The following is a 26,486-nucleotide window of genomic DNA, read 5'->3' as shown; positions in this document are numbered from 1 at the left end:
TCAAAATGATAAAAATGTAGTGTATAGTACGTATCACTCTATCTCGATCATTTTCCTAACCTATAATTATGAATGAAAATTAGTGTTCAGATTTGCCTAAATGTTGAGGGAACAATTATGTCTTCACCTGTTTAAGAGCATTGACTATTGGATGACATGAAACGAGATTGAAGTTTCTCTTGGGCGATGAGATTAAAATACAATGCTTCACTTCCACTATAAAAGCCGCTTAACACCCATTCTTAATTATCCCTACGCCTTCTTTTCTTGTAAACTCCATCCCTTCTCTCTGTCTCTCTCTCTGTTGCAAATACAGTCATGAAGCTAATAATAGAAAGGCCCTCCAATATTCTCCTGCTCTTGAGTTTTCTGTTAGTGCAGTACTCATGCATGCTTCAGTTTGCCCAATCTTCCACCACCAGCTTTACCGATCAAGCAGCTCTCATTGCCTTCAAATCTAAACTCACTTCCGGTCCAAACCAAACTGTCTTGGCTGCTAATTGGTCCACAGCTACAAACTTCTGCAATTGGAATGGCATCTCATGCAGCAGACGTAGGCAAAGAGTCACTGCCTTGAACATTTCTTACATGGGACTCCAAGGCATCATTTCTCCACATATTGGTAACCTCTCTTTCTTGGTTTATCTCAATCTACGCAACAATAGCTTTTTTGGTTCTTTGCCCCATGAGATCAGTCGCCTACATCGCTTGAGAATACTCCAGCTCTCATTCAACCAATTGGAAGGTAATATCCCTCCAACTTTGCATAATTGCCGGAATCTTCAACGAATACTACTCGAGGGAAACCATCTTACGGGTGCAATTCCATCAACCCTCGCCAACATGTTAGCATTAGAGGTGTTGGATTTGCAAGACAATAGCCTCACAGGTCCATTTCCTCTTGTCATCTTTAATATGTCCTCTCTGACCACAATTGCTCTTACAAATAATCACATCTCAGGAACTCTTCCATTGGATCTGTGCAGCCATTGTCCTAATCTTCAACAGCTTGGCCTTTCAATCAACAAATTCAGCGGTCAACTCCCTTCACAAATGAACTACTGTAGAGAGCTTGTAGTCTTATCCCTATCATACAATAAATTTGATGGGAGTATTCCAAAAGGTTTTGGAAGTTTAGAGAAGCTTGCATTACTATATCTTTGAGGTAACATCTTAACCGGTAATATACCTCCTACCATAAGTAACTTGTCGAGGTTATTTGAATTTGCCATTGAAGAGAACAACATTCAAGGAAGCATTCCGAGTGATTTATGGCGCCTTTCCAATCTGGGACAATTGCTTTTACAAGATAATTATCTCACAGGGACAATCCCCCAAAGCCTTTTCAACATCTCCTCTCTACAAATAATCTCCTTGGTCAACAATTCCCTATATGGCAATCTTCCATCAAATTCTGATTTTTCCTGCCCCAGTCTTGAAAGTCTAGCTTTTGGTATCAACAAATTTAGTGGTCTCATCCCATCGTATCTTTCAAATTGTTCCAAGCTCGCCGTATTAGATTTAAGTTCAAACATACTCTCTGGACCAATACCAAAAAGTCTTGGACAATTGAAATATCTCCGATTTCTTAATCTGGATGAGAATCAACTAACAGGAGAACCTGGAGATCAAGAGCTTAATTTCCTTTCATCTTTCTCTAATTGTAGAGTTTTGGAAGACCTGTCCATATCCTACAATCCCTTGGATATTATTGTTCCGGATTCTATTGGAAACTTTTCAACCACCCTTCACACCTTTCTTTTAGTTGAAAGCAAAATAAAGGGTCATATTCCTTTGAGTATAGGTTTCTTAAAAAACTTGACCTGGCTTGGGTTGGGAAATAACAATTTGACTGGAAATATACCGTCCACAATTGGGGGATTGGAAGCATTACAAAGATTAGAACTTGGTGGTAATAAAATTGAAGGATTCATTCCAGAAGGCATATGTGAATTAAAGAACTTGGGCGAGTTAAATCTCTCACATAACAAAATCTCTGGATCCATTCCAAATTGCATTTCAAACCTCAATCTTCTCCAAAAGCTATTCCTAGATTCTAATAAAATAGAATCATCAATACCAATAAATTTATGGAAACTTGAAACTCTATTGTTTTTGGATCTATCATCGAATTTCCTGGGTGGATATTTGTCTCCAAACATGAAAAAGTTGCATACTATTGAACACATGGATTTATCTCGGAACAAAATTATTGGAAATATTCCAAGCATCATTGGAGCATTTGAAAGCCTAAATTATTTGAATTTGTCAAAGAACTCATTTCAAGGAGAAATCCCACAATCTTTCAGAGACTTGAAAGGATTGGATATCTTAGATCTCTCTTACAATGATCTATCTGGTGCAATTCCTAAGTCTCTTGAGGCACTTTCATATCTCAAATATTTGAATGTGTCATTCAACAAGCTATCTGGAGAGATACCATCTAGCGGGCCTTTTGCAAATTTCACAGCTAAATCATTTTTAGGAAACAAAGCGCTTTGTGGGAATCCAATTTTTGGAGTTTTGCCTTGTCCAAGTCTGAGCTCCAAAGGATCAAAGGTGAAACAGAGTTTGCTCAAATATTTTCTTCCTACCATTGCTTCAATTATACTCTGTATAGCATTGGTCTATATGTTGAGAAGACATCGAGAAAGTAAAATACAGCTTCCAAGTTTATTTAGTACATTGTCTTTATCAAAGCATAGAATGGTATCATATCAAGAGCTTTGCCAAGGGACAAACAACTTTTGTGAAAGCAACTTGCTTGGAGATGGAGGTTTTGGTTCTGTTTACAAAGGCGTGTTACTTGATGGGACTGTTGTTGCTATTAAAGTTCTAAAATTGCAATTGGCCGGTGCTTTCAAAAGTTTCGATGCAGAATGCAAGGCCTTACGGACAATCCGACATAGGAATCTTGTTAAAGTCATAAGTACATGCTCCAACCCCGAGTTTAGAGCTTTAGTACTGCAATACATGTCGAACGGTAGCCTTGAAAGGTGGTTATACTCTTATAACTACTGCTTGAATCTTCTTCAAAGAGTAAACATTATGGTTGATGTTGCATCGGCGTTGGAACATCTCCACCACTGTCTATCAGAATCTGTGGTTCACTGTGATTTGAAACCTACCAATATTCTTCTAGACGAGGACATGGTTGCACATGTGGGAGACTTTGGCATTGCAAAGATTTTGGCTGAAAACAAGGATGCGACACAAACCAAAACTCTTGGTACACTGGGCTACATTGCTCCAGGTACATAAATTCACCTCTACTTATTTTATTGGTACGAGAGTATCTAAAAATGGCTAATATCATGAACAACAATAGATGCTAGTTTCAAGAATACGAATGTAAATGAAAATTTTTGATGATTCCATTTTATATAGGCTTCATATTCATACGTTTATATTTGAATATGCACTACCAAGAAAAACTACACAAAATATGATTACTTAGCTGGTGGATATAATTACATATTTATTCCACTTATGCATCGATTGCTAATTATTCTAAATTACTTTTTAAAAAATATTTCTATCAAGGACAATCACGTTATATGCTTCTTGCTCACTAGCTTAATATGAAGTAATTCTAGATGAGTACAACAAATCCATATATATATTGAATAACTAACTTAAAGACTTTTTGTACAATTGCGAGTGTGGATAGAGTATGGTTTTGAAGGAAAAGTCTCCATCAAAGGCGATGTTTATAGCTATGGTATAACATTGTTGGAGATGATCACAAGGAAGAAACCTACCGACAACATGTTTGAAGTAGAATTGACTATGAGGCAATGGATAAATGCATCACTTCCTAACAGAATGATGGAAGTTGTGGATGACGGTTTATTGAGAACAGAAAATGGAAGAGATGTAACTACCATGCAAAGTGTTCTATCATCCATCATAGAATTAGGCTTAAGGTGTTCTGAAGAGTTACCAAATGAAAGAGTCGATATCAAAGATGTGCTTGTGAAACTTCAAAAAATTAAACTGGCACTTTCTGAAAACAGAAATCGGGGTATCTGATATCTTTTATCTATGTTTTATTTGGTTTGTCTTTTTTATTTCTTAAAGTACTTTCAAGTGCTGTGTTTTATGTTTGTATGACTTTTCACGTTTAAATAAATAGCCTGAGATTTTCTAACATCTTTCTCTTTACCCATTTCTCATATTTTTTTCATCTTACATTTCTTATTGAGATCATGTATCAAATTTACTCAAGGTTTATTCTTTATGCTTCACAGGTACTAAATTAATGTAATCTCAAACGCCAAAAAATTAATATGACCAATTTACTGACTTATATATGTACATATATATGAACTTAAAAAAATAAAAATAAAAAATAAAAAATTAGAGAAGCCTACATCCATATGTTAAAACAAAATCCTCATTTATCATAAAAAATTTATATCTTTATAACGCCTTGGTAAGATAAACGGTCCGTTAGCAAGGGTTGAAGAATGGCTGCTATGACTCGATTTAGAACATCAACTACTATAGCCGAAACGTAAACATCTTGATTAAAAGAATGCTCCAACAGTGAAGCGTGTGTTCCATCCGGCAATCACTCCAAATTTAGTCACTCTTTAAGGAAGAGTGGTCCTTTTGGAAGTAACTGATTTCTTTAGCAAGTTTCCTATCTATTGGCCAGTTTAGTGTTTTTCTCCCGCTCATCAATTAAAAAACTTGAAGTTGCTGGCAAATTAAAAGCTCACGAAATCGGCTAATTATATCACCTAAGATTAAGAACCTTCTACGTTAATTCATGTGCACACAGAAACGAGCTTTGAGCTTTCAAAATTAAAGAAGGAGATCATAAAGCTATCAATTTTCAAATATAAAAAAAGGAAAAGTTGATATTTTGGTACATATATGGTATCTCAACACGAAAAGCATGCTTATTATATATTAATTAAACAACTTTTTTATTTGAACAAGTGGAATATTTAAAGGTTTATATATATACTAAACCCAGACATTATAACCATTCCAAAACTAAAAGTAACAAGTAAAGACTAAAGAGGGTATGTAGGTTGGTTTTCCTTTCTTTAATCTGAAAAAAAAAAAAAAAAAAAAAAAACATTTTGAATTCGAATGTAATAAATAATAATTTTACATAATATTAATTAGTACTTACGTTTTGAATTCCAACAACACACCAAATAACATCAAAAGTATTGACTTTAAAAGATTAATGTTTTTTTACTTGGAGAACTAATTGATTAATGTTGCGGGTAAAACAAATTAACAAGCATACTTTCGAAGAAATGATTTACACCGAGCAATCAAAGTTTTGATAAGTGGTGATTTAATAATTAGGCATTAAAATACTAAATTAAATAATGAAGTTTATTTTTTTTATTTTTATTAACTCAAACAGATAAATTTATCTACTATTTGACTTATGTGGTCTCCCGTCGTTGTCGTTGTCGGTAAAGAAAGGTGTGCTTTTTTTTTTTTTTTTTTCTAATCAAAGAAAGGTGTGCCTAGTACACGCTGAATGTACCTTACATTAAGAAGATCCAAGACCATAATATACAGCTTTTTTTTTTTTTTGCTTGGCCTAACATGTGTAAGTGTTAGATTTAAACGATAATGTTCTGCTCATCCTTCGCATCATGTGTAAATCAAGTATTGAGAAAGAAACGCATACTTTCAAAGTTTGAAAACGTTTCTTTTGATGTCTCTCAATTAATTGAGGTGAGAAGGGAACAATGTTTTTGTGCAAAGGAGGAGTCCACAAATGATACTAATGGAATTTATGATGCTTTTAAGATTGCGATTCAATAAGAATAATGTGTTTTTTAAAAATATCTAAGATGTTTGTCATTGCGATTAAAAAAGTATTTAATCTAAAAATTGAAAATATATATATATATATATATATATTAAAATTATGATTTTGCATAATAAATATTTGATAAAACAGTAATATGTTTTATCAAACACATTTATAATTTCAAAAAATAGTAATTTCAAAAATACAATTTTTAAAATTGCACATATTAGAACCGTAATCTCAAAAGAAACTTAAATTAATGAGCCAATTTCATTCAAATACCGGGGGAGAGTACGAGTGTGAAGTGTTAGGAAAATGGCCGAGATTGTGGATTCTAACTAAATTTAGAAAGAACCTATCTCAATTGCTCACCTTTTTTCAGTCAAGAAAAACCAAAACAGTAAAACCCACTAAAAGGTTCCGTGGTTTTAAACCATAGGTTGAAAATACTCAAGTTCGGTAATTCCTGAGATTTTTAACCCTGAAAACAGTGAATCCCAGCAACTACACAAAACGCCATTGGGAGGAAGAGAACAGAATTTACGAAAATTCAAAGTACTACCACTATCTGGAGTTTGACAGTTTAACCAACAATCAAAAACTTTTCTTCCAATTTTGCTAAACAGATTGAATTAACAGGAAAGGAAAAACCTAACCTTGAGTGCCCAAGACCTTACTCCACCCCTTCTCTCTTTGTTAAAAATTTTCACCAACACAGAAAATACAAACAACAAAGCAGAATAAGGGGCCTAATAAGAACAAACTACGAGCAACCAGAATCCATTAAAAAAAACCCAAAACAAAACAAAACAAAGCAAACAAGCATGAAAAACAACAAAATTAGGGTGTTAAGTTAAGAAAAGGAGCTTGAAATTGTGGTGAAAATTTACAAGGGGTAGACATAGAAATTATGGGTGATGTTGATGGGTTATCCTGATATATCCATCCACAGAGGAGGTGCAAAGGATGGGTCAATTGGTCCCATCCCCACCAACTACTTTGCTACAAATAGGACAGCTGGGATTGAAAAGGGCCTCGAGACCAAGTTGCAAAAACCCACTGGAATCTGCATACCCATTAATATCTGACAGATGAGAGAGAGAGAGAGAGAGAGAGAGAGAGAAATGGCAATCTAAAATTCTTTTTCTTTTCTTTTCGTTTTATCCATACAAACAAACCAAATTATTACAATTAGATGTCAGAAGATGAGATAACTGTGTGCAGTTGCAGAGAAAAACAAAAATTCCCAAAAAAATTCAAAAAGATAAGAGAAAAATGAAAAAGTGCATCATGGTTGTATGTTAGTCATTACCTTTTTCTCTGGGTGTGAGAAAATCATGCAAAAGTATCAATCTTTTTGCCGCTGCTGGTGTTGTTTCAGTTCTGAGACTGTTGCACAAAAATGAGTCAAAAGGCTATCTATTTATATACACGTACACATATCAGCGACAGGGCTTGTCACCGATTTTAATTAATTTTTTTCTCTCTTTTCTTGCATATATGATTGTATATATATATATTTTTTAATCCAAATTAGACTCACTTACGGTAAATACCCTTTCAAGGTTCTTTTTTTTTTTTTTTTTCAAAAATTCAAAAGTTTCCTTTTTCTGATCAGCAAATCAGTATTGAAATACTTGTGCAAGTTGCCACGCTTTGAAGTTTGAAGTGAAAGAACTTAACGACCGTAAAACTTCACGAGCTTAATTACGGACAAAAAAGCTCATGAGCCCACTTGCGGGAAGTTAAAAAGATGGCCATTGGCATGGCATGATGTCCGTGACGCAGTTGAATTAACATCCGTTTTTTAACTCTTCTTTATTCTCATGATTTTGGATTTTGCACATCTTCATGTGTGTTTTTTTTTTTTTGTGAAAAGGAGAGTTGTTGTATTAAATAGCTATAGTGACTAGCATAAATAAAAAGAAATTGGGGAAACTTCACAAATTCTTTCTGAACTTTTATGCTTTTTGAAATTACTCCTAAAGTTCAAAAACTCTCGATTTATAGCACAAAAATTCAATTTTTTGCAAGTTCCCGTTCATTAAGATTTTTCGTTAAATATTTTCAAATTTTTTAAAATATCCCTACTTTTTTAATTAAAAAAAAATTGCAAATATTCTGGTGCAAGTATTTTTGCAAATTGTGTTAAATTTTGTATTTTAAATAGGAGTAGTTTGAGAATTTTGAAAATATTTAACATAAAATCCTAATGAATAAAGAATATTACAAAAAATTGAATGTTTGATACCCTAAAGGATAAAATTGATTACCAACTTCAAGAGGTTAATCTAGTATGGGATTCACATTTATATTTAATATTCACTTCACATTTATTTATTGAGTTGTCATGTGAGATTCGTATTAAAATAAATCTCGCAAATAAAAAATTGTTTATTTTTTGTGTGTTTTCTCAGACTGATTTTCTGAATGGATTTAACGAAATGAAGCGATGAGGGTTTTGCACTGCCTCAAATCAGCTCTCCATCTCTCAAGAAAATCGGTTGTTTAACAACAAGAAAAATAGTCGGCGAGAAGATTTTTGGGTTTCTCACAGTTTTTTGTGCTCATTATTTTCTTTGGAAAGATTTTTGTGGCCTTCAGTCAGCAGTCTGCGAGAAAAAAAAAAATGGGGAGAGAAGAAGAAGAGGAGCGTGGGTAAAGTGAAAAGAAAGAAAGTGAAATAAATAAATAATAAATGCGGTCTGGACGTGGCATTTTCTTGGCCTTAGATGTCAAAATTGCTACCAAAGAAATTGCCGTGGATCCCGTTGCGGGTCTTCTTCGGGTTGATTCTTGAAAATGTGTATATGTATGTTTTTATATTCAGCATTGTGGAATATTTAATTCAAATTAAGTGAATGTAGAATTTTTTGCTCTAATATTATATTAATTTATCACTTATTTTAAAAGTTTAAGTTGATAAGAAGTAAATTTAATCATTTAATAATTTTTAAGCTATTTTTTCTTGTACGTACTATATAGTCACGTTCAAATAAAATCGCTACCAAGTAAAAGCAGCCATAAATTCCTAGTAGGATTAGTATAAGATTTGTAATCTCAGTAGGTTTAGGAATTGGGTGTTCCAGTTCAAGCCTAATTCTTAAATAATTGCTTATATAAACGCACAAGTGCTCAATGAAAAATATGAAAAGATTATTAATTATTAGATTATTCATCTCTTGAGTTGATTAAAAGGTTGGCAATACCCTAATTATCCACAAACCAATTACATTTTCACAAACACGTCCTACGCAATTTCAAGAACTGGGCCATCTCCCTTTATTTCTTCCTTGTCATCATCTCCCTTGGCAGGAATTACTTGGTCACTTGAAGATGAAGTGACAATGCCAACTGTTTAAGAGGCCGGAAAAAAAACCCACAACTTCAATTTCCACCTATATGGAAAAAGAGTAGAGCCTTGTGCGCACTAACTAAATAATTGGGCTGCTTGTTTTGAAAAATGTAAAACATGATATATATATATATATATATATATATATATATATATATATATATATATATATCACCATTTGAGTGTGGTCCACAGAGACGAAAAAATAAACATGACAAATATAGGCGAAAAAAATATATATCACCATTTTAAAAAACAAAGATTTATAAAAGAGTGTCTTGTCTATTCCTGCCCCATCAAGCTGCTGAAGTTTCAGACTTTCATTTTAGCATCGAATTGCAAATTCTGTATATATATATATAGTTAGTGCGACTAATAACTTTTTTTATTTATTATAAAACTCACCTCATCTCACCTGTTTTTAAGAGGTAGTTTAATCAGTTATGAGTCATAATTTATGAAGCGAAAATCACTAGTTCGAATCTCCCTCTCATTTCCTTGTGTGAACATGTTAAAAAAAATAACTTACCTCACCTTCAACGTACAACACACGATCAAGATTATCCTTGTCACGAATGTTGGGGGGTGAGTGATTGAGGAAGTGTCGGCAACTAGAGAAAAATAAAATAAAATAAAATAATAAGAAGAACAGAAAATGAGAAAGTGGTCGTTCAAAGTGGGGTGAGTTTATTTAATAAGAAATTAAAGATGCTTAATGATTTCCCCACTATCATAAAAGTAATAATAATCTCATCCTTCATTATTCACACACTCAATCATCCTCATCCTTCACTATTCACACACTCAAAATGACAACACTATGAAATAAAAAATAAAAGAAAGAAACTATCACACGCAACTACTCTCATTTCCTTATCTTTTCCCCCCACATACTCCCTCAAAATGACAACACTATGAAATAAAAAATAAAAGAAAGAAACCATCATACGCAACTACTAAATCAAACGAACACTTTTTGAAAACAAAAATGTAGTGTCTGATATCTTTGATCTTTGAAAACATCTTAGAATTAGGTATTTTTTTATGGTTTTTGTCCTTTAAATTTCTTAAAGTACTTACAAGAGGTATGTATGTTTAATTTGTTTGACTTTTCATGTTTAAATAAATGGATTTTCTAACATCTTCCTCTTGACCCTTTTGTCATATATATATTTTTTTTCTCTGTTCGCTTCTCATTAAGATGAGTTTCTATATCACATGGAACTAAGAAGCTTCATATTTAACATTATTTGGCTTTAGAAATACTAGCCTATAACCCACCCTATGCACGGAGTTTTATAATTATCATTTAATTTTGAAAAATCTTTTATATCATAGTAAAATCCATCTATGAAAAATGAACCAAACCTAAACACAAAGGCATGTATAAAAATAAAAAACAAAAACATTTAAAGAAAAAACTGTGTATTTCGGATATCTAAATGAAAAGAATATAATTAATACATATCGAACATTTCTTCTCCATACTTGGATTCAAACACTTTAAATGATTTTTAATCTCAATTAGCGACTTACAGAAATTCTTCACCTAACCTCATTTACCATTCGTTACACAATCCTCAAAAAACACAACCACACGCCAATACACAATCAGCATCGAAACATGCCCAAACATCAGCATCAATTAACTAATTTAACCTCTGTTTGGTTGCCTAGAAAACTCTAATAAACTTTAGAGAGATAAAAATATTTTACCACATATTACGGCAAAAGAATGGAGTTTTCTTTCTTCCAGAACACAACAGCCTTTTTTTTTTTTTTTTTGATTCTTCTTCTTCTTCTCTTTTTTACTTGGCCTAACATGTGCAAGTGTTAGATTTAAACGATAATGTTTTGCTCATTCTTCGCATCATGTGTAAATCAAGTTTTGTAAATCAACATTCAAAACTACCCTGTATGTAAATTCATTCGGCCGACAATCATTCTGTACCATTTTAGAGAAGAGAAGAATGGCCTTGTCAACCATGCGACCCTTAGCAAGTGCCTCCATCATAGTATTAAAAGAAATCAAATTTGGAGCAAAGCCCCTTTGCTAGCATTTCCTGAAAGAGTGCCAGTGACTCATCGGCTTTACCAATCTTTCCATTCATTCTGATCATAATTGTGTATGTAAACTCATCAGGCTCACAATGCTTCCTTTTCATGTCTTCAAAAGCCCTGTAAGCCTAGCCAACCTGTCACGATGCTTCCTTCTCCTAGTGTTCTCCCAACTGTTATATGGAATAGGATCCTCTCCAGTCCATTTTGGATTGGAGAATATCCAGTTCATGGCTAAGATTTATTCTTAGAAATCCTAAAGCCATAGGTAAGACACCTGTCTACTAACTAAAAATAATAATAAAATATTATTTTATATTTAAATAAAAATAAATAATAAAATATATAAGGGGTGAACCAGTTTGGGATTTGAGAGATACACCCCCGTCCGTCGGGGCCATTGGCCATTGGGGAGGTGCCACCCCAAGACTAAACAATTTTATTATTTATTTTTTTTTGTTTTAGATTTGGCCCTTGAGGGTGGCGGACCACACCCCAATGGCCATGGGGTGCCAAACCATCCCCAAGCTAGGGCGGCCACCCATTGGGCTTAATATTTTATTATTTTATTATTTATTTTTATTTAAATATAAAATAATATTTTATTATTTTTTTTAGTTAGTGGACAAGTGTCCTATTTATAACTTTAGGATTTCTAAGAATAAATCCTAGCCATGAACTTGATATTCTCCAATGCAAAATGGACTGGAAAGGATCCTATTCCTGTTATGTGGCTTTTAAAATCACCAATAAATTAAAAGTCAATAATAATAATATTAAATTCAATGGTAATTTTAAAAGTCACATCTCAGTTGGGAGAACACTAGGAGAACTAGAAGAACACATTGCATTTCCCTTTTAAAAAATAACGCTTTTAAAAACACAATTTTTAAAATTGCATTTATTGAAACCACAATTCCAAACCTTAAATTAATTAGATTAGCCAATTTCGTTTAAAAACAGGAGAGACTACGAGTGTATGAAGTGTTCGGAAAATGGCCAAACCCATTATAGGCCCAAAACAGAATGCGTCCACCGAAAAAATAAATATATAAAACAGGAAGCTCCCATTTACTGCCCTTTTTCAAAATTTAATGATAGAATGCTGGTGCTTATAGACCAACTATATATAAGACTTCCCAATCACAAAGCCAATTGATGAAAAGGAATATGCGTGGGTTAGACTTCCAAGTGACATTGCGAATTGTTTAAGAGGGAAAAACCCACAACCTCAACACTTGATATCATCATTTAATTTCCCTTCAATTTCCACTCATATAGAAGAAAGAGTAATTAAAGTCTTGTGCGCCACTGCAACGCTGGTTGCCACCAACTCACCAAAACACAATGCTTCCCTTCCACTATAAAAGCAGCATCCCTACGCCTTGTTTTTCATAAACTTCAGCCCTTCTCTATCTATTTCTCTCTCTCTGTTGCAAATACAGTACTCATGAAGCTAATAATAGTAAGGCCCTCCAATATTCTCCTGCTCTTGAGTTTTCTGTTACTGCAGTACTTGTGCATGCTTCAGTTGGCCCAATCTTCCACCACCAGCTTTACCGATCAAGCAGCTCTCATTGCCTTCAATTCTAAACTCACTTCCGGTCCAAACCAAACTGTCTTGGCTGCTAATTGGTCCACAGCTACAAACTTCTGCAATTGGATTGGCATATCATGTAGCCGACGCAGGCAAAGAGTCACTGCTTTGGTCCTTTCCTACATGGGGCTCCAAGGCACCATTTCTCCTCATATTGGTAACCTCTCTTTTCTGGTTTATCTCAATTTACGCAACAATAGCTTTTTTGGTTCTATGCCTCATGAGATCAATCGCCTACATCGCTTGAGAATACTCCAGCTGTCATCCAACCAATTGGAAGGTAGCATCCCTCCAACTTTGCATAATTGCCGGAATCTTCAACAAATACGACTTGCGCGAAACCATCTTACGGGTGCAATTCCATCAACCCTCGCCAACATGTTGTCATTAGAGTTCTTGTCTTTGCAAAACAACAGCCTCACAGGTCCATTTCCTCTTGTCATCTTTAACATATCCTCTCTAGCCGAAATAGACCTTTCAAATAATCAAATCTCAGGAACTCTTCCAATGGATCTATGTAGCCACTGTCCTAATCTTCAAGGAATTTATCTTTACTTGAACGAGTTCAGTGGTCAACTCCCTTCTCAAATAAACCATTGTAGAGAGCTTGTAGTCTTAGACCTATCATACAATAAATTTGTTGGGAGTATTCCAAAAGGTTATGGGGGTTTAGAAAAGCTTGAATTCCTATATCTTGGAGGTAACGACCTAACCGGTAATATACCTCCTACCATAAGTAACTTGTCGAGGTTATTTGCATTTGGCATTGAGGAAAACAACATTAAAGGAAGCATTCCGAGTGATTTATGGGGTCTTTCTAATCTGGAAGAATTGAATTTAGGAGAGAATTATATCACAGGGACAATCCCCCAAAGCCTTTTCAACATGTCCTCTCTACAAGAAATCTCCTTGGTTAATAATTCCCTATATGGCAATCTTCCATCAAATTCTGAATTTTCCTGCCCCAGTCTTGAACTTTTAACTTTTGGTCTCAACAAATTTAGTGGTCTCATCCCATCACATCTTTCAAATTGTTCCAAGCTCGTCTTATTAGATTTAAGTTCAAACATACTCTCTGGACCAATACCAAAAAGTCTTGGACAATTGAAATATCTCCGATTTCTTAATCTGGATGAGAATCAACTAACAAGAGAACCTGGAGATCAAGAGCTTAATTTCCTTTCATCTTTCTCTAATTGTAGAGTTTTGGAAGAACTGTCCATATCCTACAATCCCTTGGATATTATTGTTCCGGATTCTATTGGAAACTTTTCAACCACCCTTCACACCATTGATTTAGTTGAAAGCAAAATAAAGGGTCATATTCCTTTGAGTATAGGTTTCTTAAAAAACTTGACCTGGCTTGGGTTGGGAAATAACAATTTGACTGGAAATATACCGTCCACAATTGGGGGATTGGAAGCATTACAAAGATTAGAACTTGGTGGTAATAAAATTGATGGATTCATTCCAGAAGGCATATGTGAATTAAAGAACTTGGGCGAGTTAAATCTCTCACATAACAAAATCTCTGGATCCATTCCAAATTGCATTTCAAACCTCAATCTTCTCCAAAAGCTATTCCTAGATTCTAATAAAATAGAATCATCAATACCAATAAATTTATGGAAACTTGAAACTCTATTGTTTTTGGATCTATCATCGAATTTCCTGGGTGGATATTTGTCTCCAAACATGAAAAAGTTGCATACTATTGAACACATGGATTTATCTCGGAACAAAATTATTGGAAATATTCCAAGCATCATTGGAGCATTTGAAAGCCTAAATTATTTGAATTTGTCAAAGAACTCATTTCAAGGAGAAATCCCACAATCTTTCAGAGACTTGAAAGGATTGGATATCTTAGATCTCTCTTACAATGATCTATCTGGTGCAATTCCTAAGTCTCTTGAGGCACTTTCATATCTCAAATATTTGAATGTGTCTTTCAACAAGCTATCCGGAGAGATACCATCTAGCGGGCCTTTTGCAAATTTCACAGTTAAATCATTTTTAGGAAACAAAGCGCTTTGTGGGAATCCAATTTTTGGAGTTTTACCTTGTCCAAGTCTGAGCTCCAAAGGATCAAAGGTGAAACAGAGTCTGCTCAAATATTTTCTTCCTACCATTGCTTCAATTATACTCTGTCTAGCATTGGCCTATATGTTGAGAAGACATCGAGAAAGTAAAATACAGCTTCCAAGTTTATTTAGTACATTGTCTTTATCAAAGCATAGAATGGTATCATATCAAGAGCTTTGCCAAGGGACAAACAACTTTTGTGAAAGCAACTTGCTTGGAGATGGAGGTTTTGGTTCTGTTTACAAAGGCGTGTTACTTGACGGGACTGTTGTTGCTATTAAAGTTCTAAAATTGCAATTGGCCGGTGCTTTCAAAAGTTTCGATGCAGAATGCAAGGCCTTACGGACAATCCGACATAGGAATCTTGTTAAAGTGATAAGTACATGCTCCAACCCCGAGTTTAGAGCTTTAGTACTGCAATACATGTCGAACGGTAGCCTTGAAAGGTGGTTATACTCTTATAACTACTGCTTGAATCTTCTTCAAAGAGTAAACATTATGGTTGATGTTGCATCGGCGTTGGAATATCTCCACCACTGTCTATCAGAATCTGTGGTTCACTGTGATTTGAAGCCTACCAATATTCTTCTAGACGAGGACATGGTTGCACATGTGGGAGACTTTGGCATTGCAAAGATTTTGGCCGAAAACAAGGATGCTACACAAACCAAAACTCTTGGTACACTAGGCTACATTGCTCCAGGTACATAAATTCACCTCTACTTATTTTATTGGTACGAGGGTATCTAAAAATGGCTAATATCATGAACAACAATAGATGCTAGTTTCAAGAATACAAATGTAAATGAAAATTTTTGATGATTCAATTTTATATAGGCTTCATATTAATACGTTTATATTTGAATATGCACTACCAAGAAAAACTACACAAAATATGATTACTTAGCTGGTGGATATAATTACATATTTATTCAACTTATGCATCGATTGCTAATTATTCTAAAATACTTTTTAAAAAATATTTCTATCAAGGACAATCACGTTATATGCTTCTTTCTTACTAGCTTAATATGAAGTAATTCTAGATGAGTACAACCAATCCATATTTAGATGAGTTTATATATATATCTATATATATATATATATATATATATATATATATTGAATAACTAACTTAAAGACTTTTTGTACAATTGCGAGTGTGGATAGAGTATGGTTTTGAAGGAAAAGTCTCCATCAAAGGCGATGTTTATAGCTACGGTATAACATTGTTGGAAATGATCACAAGGAAGAAACCTACCGACAACATGTTTGAAGGAGAATTGACTATGAGGCAATGGATAAATGCATTACTTCCTGACAGAATGATGGAAGTTGTGGATGACGGTTTATTGAGAATAGAAAATGGAAGAGATGTAACTACCATGCAAAGTGTTCTATCATCTATCATGGAATTAGGCTTAAGGTGTTCTGAAGAGTTACCAAATGAAAGAGTCGATATCAAAGATGTGCTTGTGAAACTTCAAAAAATTAAACTAGCACTTTCTGAAAACAGAAATCGGGGTATCTGATATCTTTTATCTATGTTTTATTTGGTTTGTCTTTTTTATTTCTTAAAGTACTTTCAAGTGCTGTGTTTTATGTTTGTATGACTTTTCATGTTTAAATAAATAGCCTGAGATTTTCTAACATCTTTCTCTTTATCCATTTCTCATCTTTTTTTCTTCTTACATTTCTTATTGAGATCATATATCAAATTTACTCGGGGTTTATTCTTTATGCTTCACAGGTACTAAATTAATATAATCTCAAACTCCAAAAAATTAATATGACCAATTTACTGACTTATATATGTACATATATATATATGAACTTAAAAAAATAAAAAATAAAAAATTAGAGAAGCCTACATCCATATGTTAAAACAAAATCATTATTTATCATTAAAAAATTATATTTTTATCACGCCTTGGTAAGATAAATGGCCCATTAGCAAGGGTTGAAGAATGGCTGCAGCTATGACTCGATTTAGAACATCAACAACTACAGCCGAAACTTAAACATCTTGATTAAAAGAATGCTCCAACAGTGAAGCTTGTGTTCCATCCGGCAATCACTCCAAATTTAGTCACTCTTTAAGGAAGAGTGATCCTTTCGGAAGTAACTGATTTCTTTAGCAAGTTTCCAATTTATTGGCCAGTTTAGTGTTTTTCTCCCGCTCATCAATTAAAAAACCTGAAGTTGCTGGCAAACTAAAAGCTCACGAAATCGGCTAATTATATCACCTAAGATTAAGAACCTTCTACGTTAATTCATGTGCACACAGAAACGAGCTTTGAGCTTTCAAAATTAAAGAAGGAGATCATAAAGCTATCAATTTTCAAATATAAAAAAAGGAAAAGTTGATATTTTGGTACATATACGGTATCTCAACACGAAAAGCATGCTTATTATATATTTAATTAAACATATATTTAAAGGTTTATATATATACTAAACCCAGACATAAATTCAATTTTCAAATAAGTGAAGGATTATTATAACCATTCCAAAACTAAAAGTAACAAATAAAGACTAAAGAGGGTACGTAGGTTGGTTTTACTTTCTTTAATCTGGGAAAAAAAAAAAAAAAAAAAAAAAAAACATTTTGAATTCGAATGTAATAAATAGTAATTTTACATAATATTAATTAGTACTAACGTTTGGAATTCCAACAACACACCAAATAACATCAAAAGTATTGACTTTAAAAGATTAATGTTTTTTTACTTGGAGAACTAATTGATTAATGTTGCGGGTAAAACAAATTAACAAGCATACTTTCAAAGAAATGATTTACACCGAGCAATCAAAGTTTTGATAAGTGGTGATTTAATAATTAGGCATTAAAATACTAAATTAAATAATGAAGTTTATTTTTTTATTTTTATTAACTCAAACAGATAAATTTATCTACTATTTGACTTACGTGGTCTCCCGTCGTTGTCGTTGTCGGTAAAGAAAGGTGTGCTTTTTTTTTTTTTTTTTTTTTTTTTCTAATCAAAGAAAGGTGTGCCTAGTACACGCTGAATGTACCTTGCATTAAGAAGATCCAAGACCATAATATACAGCTTCTTCTTTTTTTTTTTTTCTTCTTCTCCTTTTTACTTGGCCTAACATGTGTAAGTGTTAGATTTAAATGATAATGTTCTGCTCATTCTTCGCATCATGTGTAAATCAAGTATTGAGAAAGAAACGCATACTTTCAAAGTTTGAAAATGTTTCTTTTGATATCTCTCAATTGAGGTGAGAATGGAGCAATGTTTTTGTGCATTGAGGAGTCCACAAATGATACTAATGGAATTTAAGATGTGTTTAGGATTGCGATTTGGTAAGAATAATATGTTTTTTAAAGATATCTAAGGTGTTTGTCATTACGATTTAAAAAGTACTTAATCTAAAAATTGAAAAAATATATATATATATATATTAAAATTATGATTTCGCATAATAAATATTTAATAAAACAGAAATTTTTAATATGTTTTATCAAACACATTTATAATTTCAAAAAATAACAATTTCAAAAATACAATTTTTAAAATTGCACATATTAGAACTATAATCTCCAAAGAACCTTAAATTAATGAGCCAATTTCATTCAAATACCGGGGGAGAGTACGAGTGTGAAGTGTTCGGAAAATGGCCAAACCTATTATAGGCCCAAAACAGAATGCTGGTCCACCGAAAAAAATAAATAAATACAACGTACAGGAAGCTCCCATTTACTGCCCTTTTTCAAAATTTAATGATAGAATGCTGGTGCTTATAGACCAAATATAAGACTTCCCAATCACAAAGCCAATTGTTGAAAAGGTATATCTCCATAGTAGACACCATGCCGGCATAGGTAAGCTTTTCTCGCTTTTATTTATTTTTGGTTTATGGGTCTGGATTTCTCGCCAACTATTTTTCTTGTTGCAGCAGACATGGCAATTTGGTCCCCCAATTAAGTTTTCCTTCAACCCCCATTTTCTGTGTGTTTTCTCAGCCTGATTTTCTGAATGGATTTAACGAAATGAAGCGATGAGGGTTTTGCACTGCCTCAAATCAGCTCTCCATCTCTCAAGAAAATCGGTTGTTTAACAACAAGAAAAATAGTCGACGAGAAGATTTTTGTGTTTCTCACAGTTTTTTGTGCTCATTATTTTCTTTGGAAAGATTTTTGTGGCCTTCAGTCATCAGTCGGCGAGAAGTATGAAAAAAAAAAAAAAAAAAAAAGAAAAAAAAGGGGAGATAAGAAGAGGAGCGTGGGTAAAGTGAAAAGAAAGAAAGTGAAATAAATAAATAATAAATGCCGCCTGGACGTGGCATTTTCTTGGCCTTAGATGTCAAAATTGCTAAAGAAATTGCCGTGGATCACGTTGCGGGTCTTCTTCGGGTTAATTCTTGAAAATGAGTATATGTATGTTTTTATATTCAGCAGGTAAAACATTTAATTCAAATTAAGTGAATGCAGAACTTTAGACTCTAATAACATGTTAAATTATCATTTATTGTAAAAGTTTAAGCTGATAAAAATAAATAAATTTAATTATTTAATAATTTTTAAGCTACTTTTTCTTGTATGTCCTATAGTCACGCCCAAGTAAAATCTCTACCAAGTAAAAGCGGCCACAAATTTCTAGTAGGATTAATAGAAGATTTGTAATCCCAATAGGTTTAGGAATTGGGTGTTCCAATTCAAGCCTAATTCTTAGATAATTGCTTATATAATCGCAAAAGTGCTCAATGAAAAATATGAAAAGATTATTGTTAGATTATTCATCTCTTGAGTTGATTAAAAGGTTGGCAATACCCTAATTATCCACAAACCAATTACACGTTCACAAACACGTCCTACGCAATTTCAAGCACTGGGCGGCCATCTCCCTTTATTTCTTCTTTGTCATCATCTCCCTTGGCAGGAAATACTTGGTCACTTGAAGCACGAGTGCTTAGACGACTTCCCTGTCACAAACCCAATTGCTGAAGATGAAGTGACAATGCCAACTGTTTAAGAGGGAAAAAACCCACAACTTCAATTTCCGCCTACATATATGGAAAAAGAGTAAAGTCTTGTGCGCACTAACTAAATAATTGGGCTGCATATTTTGAAAAATGTAAAACATGACAAATATATATGACCATTTGAGTGTGCATGGTCCACAGGAAGAAAAAATAGACTAAAACAAAGATTTATAAAAGAGTGTCTTGTCTATTCCTGCCTCCATTGTAGAATCAGACTGTAGAGGTTTCAGACTTTTCATCTTAGCATTGAATCATTTGAAAAGAAAGATCTACATATAAGATATGAATCATGGGCTTTATCTTTATCATAAGGTGGAGAGAAGGGCATTCTTATAATAATTATTATGACTTATATATTCTCATTAATTCTTATAATTTTGATAAAACTTTATTTAATTCTCTTAAACTTTTAATACTTTTACAATTATTTTTAAAGTTTAAAAGCTCTCAATTTAATACATCAAACTTTTAATTTTTTGTAATATCACTCGTTTGTTTGGTTCGTCATTTCTTTCCTACATTTTTTCTTTTTTCTTTTATCAGCTTCCTTGAACGACTTTGGCCGTTTCTTAATTTCCTTATCATGTTTCATAAAAATCTCGTCTGGGCGAGCTGTTTTCTTCGTTTATGGTGACAGGAGAGAAATTTGGAAACATACAAGCACAACTTAGTCAATTAGCTCGGGAGTCCATTATGTCTCTGCCTTCAACATCTTGGCCCATTTTTCCTTGTCATGCGTATCTCGTAGAAATATCCTCCCCTCATTCTCTCCGTTTATGTTGACAGGAGAGAAATTTCAAGAGGTAGTAGTCATATATAGAAGACGCAATATTGGTTCACTTCCACTATAAAACCTGCTTATTAACACCCACTATTATCTCCAAGCCTTCTCTTTTTTTTATAAACTCTCACTCTTCTCTCTCTCTCTCTGTGTTGCTAATACAGTCATGATGCTAATAATAGAATGGCCCTCCAATATTCTCCTGCTCTTGGGTTTGCTGTTAGTGCAGTCATGCATGCTTGAGTCAGCCCAATCTTCACCCAACTTTACCGACCAATCATCACTCCTTGCCTTCAATTCTAAAATTACTTCCGGTCCAAACGAAACTGTCTTGGCTGGTAACTGGTCCACAACTACAAACTTCTGCGATTGGATTGGGGTTTCATGTAGCAGACGAGGGCAAAGAGTCATTGCTTTGGACCTTTCCTACATGGGTCTCCAAGGCACCATTTCTCCTCATATTGGTAACCTCTCTTTTCTTGTTTATCTCAATCTACGAAACAATAGCTTTTTTGGTTCTCTGCCTCATGAGATCAATCGCCTACATCGCTTGAGAATACTCCAGCTGTCATCCAACCTATTGGAAGGTAGCATCCCTCCAACTTTGCATAATTGTGAGAATCTTCAAGAAATACATCTAATGAGTAACCATCTTACAGGCGCAATTCCATCAACCCTCGCCAACATGTCTATGTTAGAGGTCTTGAATTTGCAAAACAACAGCCTCAATGGTCCATTTCCTCTTGTCATCTTTAACATATCCTCTCTTACCATAATTGCTCTTTCAGAAAATCACATCTCAGGTACTCTTCCAATGGATCTCTGCACCCATTGTCCTAAACTTCTTGGGCTTCATCTTTCATACAACGAATTCAGTGGCCGGCTCCCTTCACAAATGAACAACTGTAGAGAGATTGTAGAATTATCTGTGTCATACAATAAATTTGATGGGAATATTCCAAAAGGTATTGGAAGTTTAGAGAAGCTTGAATTGCTAGATCTTAGAATTAATTACTTAACCGGTAATATACCTCCTACCTTAAGTAACTTGTCGAGGCTACAAGTGTTCGACATTACAGTCAACAATATTAAAGGAAGCATTCCCAGTGATTTATGGCGTCTTCCGAATTTGTCGATATTGAATTTTGGATTCAATTATCTCGTAGGGGAAATCCCCAAAAACCTTTTCAACATTTCCTCTCTACAAGAAATATGCTTACTAAGTAATTTCCTCTCTGGCAATCTTCCAACAAATATTGGGCTTTCTTGCCCAAATCTTGAAACTTTGATGTTTGGTCGAAACAAATTTAGTGGTCTTATCCCATCGTTGCTTTCAAATTGTTCCAAGCTTGTTGTAGTAGATTTTAGTAACAACTTTCTCTCTGGACCAATACCCACAAGTCTTGGAAACTTAAAACATCTCCAAAAGCTTCGTCTTGATATCAATCAGTTAATAGGGAAGCCAGAAGATCAAGAATTTAGCTTCCTTTCATCCTTATCTAATTGTAGATTTTTGGAAGAACTGTCCATATCCTACAATCCCTTGGATATTACTCTTCCGAATTCCATTGGAAATTACTCTGATTCCCTCCACTCCATTTATGCATTCCAAAGCCAAATAAAGGGTCACATTCCTATGGGAATCGGTTCCTTGAAAGGCTTGACCTCGCTTGTTTTGGGCCATAACAATTTGACCGGAAACGTACCGTCGACAATTGGAGGGTTGGAGGCGTTACAAAGACTATGTCTTTTGGATAATAAAATTGAAGGATTTATTCCAGAAGATATATGTCAGTTAAAGAACTTAGGCGAGTTAGATCTCTCAAACAACAAAATTTCTGGATCCATCCCAAATTGCATTTCAAACCTCAATCATCTGCAAAGGCTATACCTGAATTCTAATAGGCTAGAATCACCAATACCATTTAATATATGGAGCCTTGAAAATCTGTTGTTTTTGAACCTATCATCCAATTTCCTTGGTGGATATTTGTCTCCAAACATGAAAAAATTGGATGTTATTGAATATGTGGATTTATCTCATAACGAAATTACTGGAGATATTCCAAGCATCATTGGAGCTTTTGAAAGCCTAAGTTATCTTGATTTGTCAAGAAACTCGTTTCAAAGAGACATTCCAAAATCTTTTGGAGACTTGAAAGGATTGGATATCTTAGACCTCTCATATAATAATCTCTCTAGTACAATTCCTAAGTCTCTTGAGGCACTTTCACATCTCAAGTATTTGAACGTGTCTTTCAACAAGCTATCTGGAGAAATTCCATCTACTGGGCCTTTTGCAAACTTCACAGCTAAATCATTTTCAGGAAACAGAGCACTTTGTGGGAATTCAATTTTTCAGGTTCCACCTTGTCCAAGCCCAGGCTCCAAAGGATCAATGGTGAAACAAAGTCCGCTTAAATATTTTCTTCCTAATATTGGTTCAGTTATAATTTGTCTAGCATTGGTTTATATGCTGAGAAGACACCGAGAAAGTAAAACACAGCTTCCAAGTTTCTTTGATACATTGCATCCATTGGAACATAAAATGATATCATATCAAGAGCTATGCCAAGGAACAAATAACTTTTGTGAAAGCAACTTGCTTGGAGCTGGAGGTTTTGGTTTTGTGTACAAAGGGATGCTATTTGACGGGACAATTGTTGCTGTTAAAGTTCTAAATTTGCAACTGTCGGGTGCTTTCAAAAGTTTCGATGTTGAATGCAAGGTCTTACAAGCAATCCGACATAGGAATCTTGTTAAGGTTATAAGTACATGCTCCAACCTCGAGTTCAAAGCTTTAGTACTGCAATACATGTCGAACGGTAGCCTTGAAAGGTGGTTGTACTCTTATAACTACTGCTTGAATCTTATTCAAAAAGTAAACATTATGGTTGATGTTGCATCAGCATTAGACTATCTCCACCACGGTCAATCAGAATCTGTGGTACACTGTGATTTGAAGCCTTCCAATATCCTTCTGGATGAGGACATGATTGCACACGTGGGTGATTTTGGCATTGCAAAGATTTTGGTCGAAAACGAGGATGCTACACAAACCCAATTTCTTGGTACACTTGGTTACATCGCACCAGGTACATAAATTCACCTCTACTTATTTTATTGCTAAGAGGTTATCTAGTAGTGGCTAATATCAAGAACAACAATTGTTGCTAGTTTCAAAAATACCAATGTACGTGTCAAATTTTTCATAATTCAATTTTATATAGGCCTTATATTCACATGAATATGCATTAACAATAAAAATTACTCAAACTATGATTTAGTCGATGGATTATTACCTATTTATTGCTCTTATGCATTAATTGCTAATTATTCTAAAATATATTAAAATAAATATTTGTATGAAAGGCAATTACGTAATATGCTTCTTGCTCACTAGATTAATACCCAAAATGCTAGCTACCACGATTATGGTTTTGCCTTGTCTTATGCCCACTCCATACCAATTTTATAGTCACTGGTCCACTAAGATACACAATGTATATATTGGAATAGTTTGCTATAAAATTGACAAGAAAAGTTTAATTTTCTTGGGTACAATGAATGCAATTTAGATATACGTTTGCATGTATGTAATATATATCTATATCTAAGTACATACTTTTTTTTTTTTTTGGCTGAGATATGTGGACAACTTCCTTGTTTTTGTTTTTTTAATAAATTTTGAATTTCTAACTTAAAGGCCATTTGTACAATCGTGCGCTTTGAATAGAGTATGGGTTTCAAGGAAAAGCGTCCATCAAATGCGACATTTATAGCTACGGTATAATATTGCTGGAGATGATCTCAAGGAAGAAACCTACCGACGACATGTTTGTAGGAGAATTGACTTTGAGGCAATGGATAAATATGTCATTTCCTGACAGAATCATGGAAGTTGTTGATGAAGGTTTATTGAAAACAGAAAATGGAAGGGATGTAACTGTCATGCAAAATGTTCTTTCATCCATCATAGAATTGGGCTTAATGTGTTCTAAAGAGTTACCATATAAAAGAGTCAATATCAAAGATGTGCTTGACAAGCTTAAAAAAATCAAACGAACACTTTTTGAAAACAAAAATGTAGTGTCTGATATCTTTGATCTTTGAAAACATCTTAGAATTAGGTTTTTTTTTTTTTTTTATGGTTTTTGTCCTTCAAATTTCTTACAGTACTTACAAGAGGTATGTATGTTTAATTTGTTTGACTTTTCATGTTTAAATAAATGGATTTTCTAACATCTTCCTCTTGACCCTTTTGTCATATATATTTTTTTTTTCTCTGTACGCTTCTCATTAAGATGAGTTTCTATATCACATCATTATTTGGCTTTAGAAATACTAGCTTATAACTCACCCTATGCACGGAGTTTTATAATTATCATTTAATTTTGAAAAATCTTTTATATCATAGTAAAACCCATCTATGAAAAATGAACCAAACCTATACACAAAGGCATGTATAAAAATAAAAAAACAAAAACATTTAAAGAAAAAACTGTGTATGTCGGATATCTAAATGGAAAGAATATAATCAATACATATCGAACATTGCTTCTCCATACTTGGAATCAAACACTTTAAATGATTTTTAATCTCAATTAGCAACTCACAGAAATTCTTCACCTAACCTCATTTACCATTCGTGACACAATCCTCAAAAAACACAACCCCAAGCCAATACACAATCAGCATCAAAACATGCCCAAACGTACATCAGCATCAATTAACTAATTCAACCTCTGTTTGGTAGCCTAGAAAATTCTAATAAACTTTAGAGAGAGAAAAATATTTTACCACACATTACGGCAAAAGAATGGAGTTTTCTTTCTTCCAGAACACAACAGCTTTTTTTTTTTTTTAATCTTCTTCTACTTCTTCTCCTTTTTAAACGATAATGTTATGCTCATTCTTCGCATCATGTATAAATCAAGTATTGAGAAAGAAACGCATACTTTCAAAGTTTGAAAACGTTTCTTTTGATGTCTCTCAATTGAGGTGAGAATGGAGCAATGTTTTTGTGCATAGAGGAGTTTGCAAATGATACTAACAGAATTTAGGATGCGTTTAGGATTGCGATTTTGTAAGAATAATATGTGTTTTTTAAAGATATAAAACGTAAGGCGTTTGGCATGGCGATTTAAAAAGTACTTTATATATATATATGCGCGATTTTAAAAGCATGCTAAGGGTGGCGTACCTATTCGAAAAGACGCGAATTTAAATTAAAATCACAATTTCGCATAACAAATATTTGATAAAAAAATACTTTTTAACATGTTTTTTCAAACACATTTGTAATTTTAAAAAGGGAAATGTTTAGTGTTCTTCTAGTATTCTCCAAACTGTAATGTGTCTTTTAAAATCATCAATAGATTAAAAGTCAATAATGATAATGTCAAATTCAACGGTAATTTTAAAAACGACATCACAGTTAAAAGAATACTAGAAGAACATTAGAAGAATACACATAGCATTTTCCTTTTAAAAAATAGCGATTTTAAAAATATAATTTTTAAAATTGCATTTATTGAAACCACAATTCCAAACCTTAAATTAATGAGCCAATTTCATTTGAATATAGGGGAGACTGCGAGTGTATGAAGCGTTCGGAAAATGGCCAAACCCATTATAGGACCAAAACAGAATGCATCCACCTAAAAAATAAATAAATAAAACAGGAAGCTCCCATTTACTGCCCTTTTTCAAAATTTAATGATAGAATGCTGGTGCTTATATATATATAGACCAAATATAAGACTTCCCAATCACAAAGCCAATTGATGAAAAGGAATATGCGTGGGTTAGA

The 26,486-nt window shown here is 33.6% G+C and overlaps 3 protein-coding genes across 3 annotated transcripts; all 3 read left to right on the top strand.

Annotated features, from left to right (window-relative positions):
* The first annotated feature begins 318 nt into the window (after positions 1 to 318).
* On the top strand, positions 319 to 4,032 carry LOC132191630 (putative leucine-rich repeat receptor-like serine/threonine-protein kinase At2g24130). The gene is made up of 4 exons (XM_059606717.1): positions 319 to 889; positions 962 to 1,123; positions 1,238 to 3,253; positions 3,671 to 4,032. Exons 1-4 carry the CDS (start codon positions 319 to 321, stop codon positions 4,030 to 4,032), a joined length of 3,111 nt encoding a protein of 1,036 aa, XP_059462700.1.
* An 8,619-nt stretch (positions 4,033 to 12,651) lies between these two features.
* Positions 12,652 to 16,415, top strand: LOC132191629 (LRR receptor-like serine/threonine-protein kinase EFR). Its single transcript, XM_059606716.1, has 2 exons — positions 12,652 to 15,586; positions 16,054 to 16,415. Exons 1-2 carry the CDS (start codon positions 12,652 to 12,654, stop codon positions 16,413 to 16,415), a joined length of 3,297 nt encoding a protein of 1,098 aa, XP_059462699.1.
* Positions 16,416 to 20,840: 4,425 nt separating this feature from the next.
* LOC132191628 (LRR receptor-like serine/threonine-protein kinase EFR) lies at positions 20,841 to 23,885 on the top strand. The gene has a single exon (XM_059606715.1). It carries the CDS (start codon positions 20,841 to 20,843, stop codon positions 23,775 to 23,777), a length of 2,937 nt encoding a protein of 978 aa, XP_059462698.1. The 3' UTR covers positions 23,778 to 23,885.
* The last annotated feature ends 2,601 nt before the right edge of the window (positions 23,886 to 26,486 follow it).

Source organism: Corylus avellana, chromosome ca9 (assembly GCF_901000735.1).
Source record: "Corylus avellana chromosome ca9, CavTom2PMs-1.0".
NCBI lineage: Eukaryota > Viridiplantae > Streptophyta > Magnoliopsida > Fagales > Betulaceae > Corylus > Corylus avellana.
Note: the sequence above shows the minus strand (reverse complement) of the source record. Positions and strands in the feature narration are given on the sequence as shown.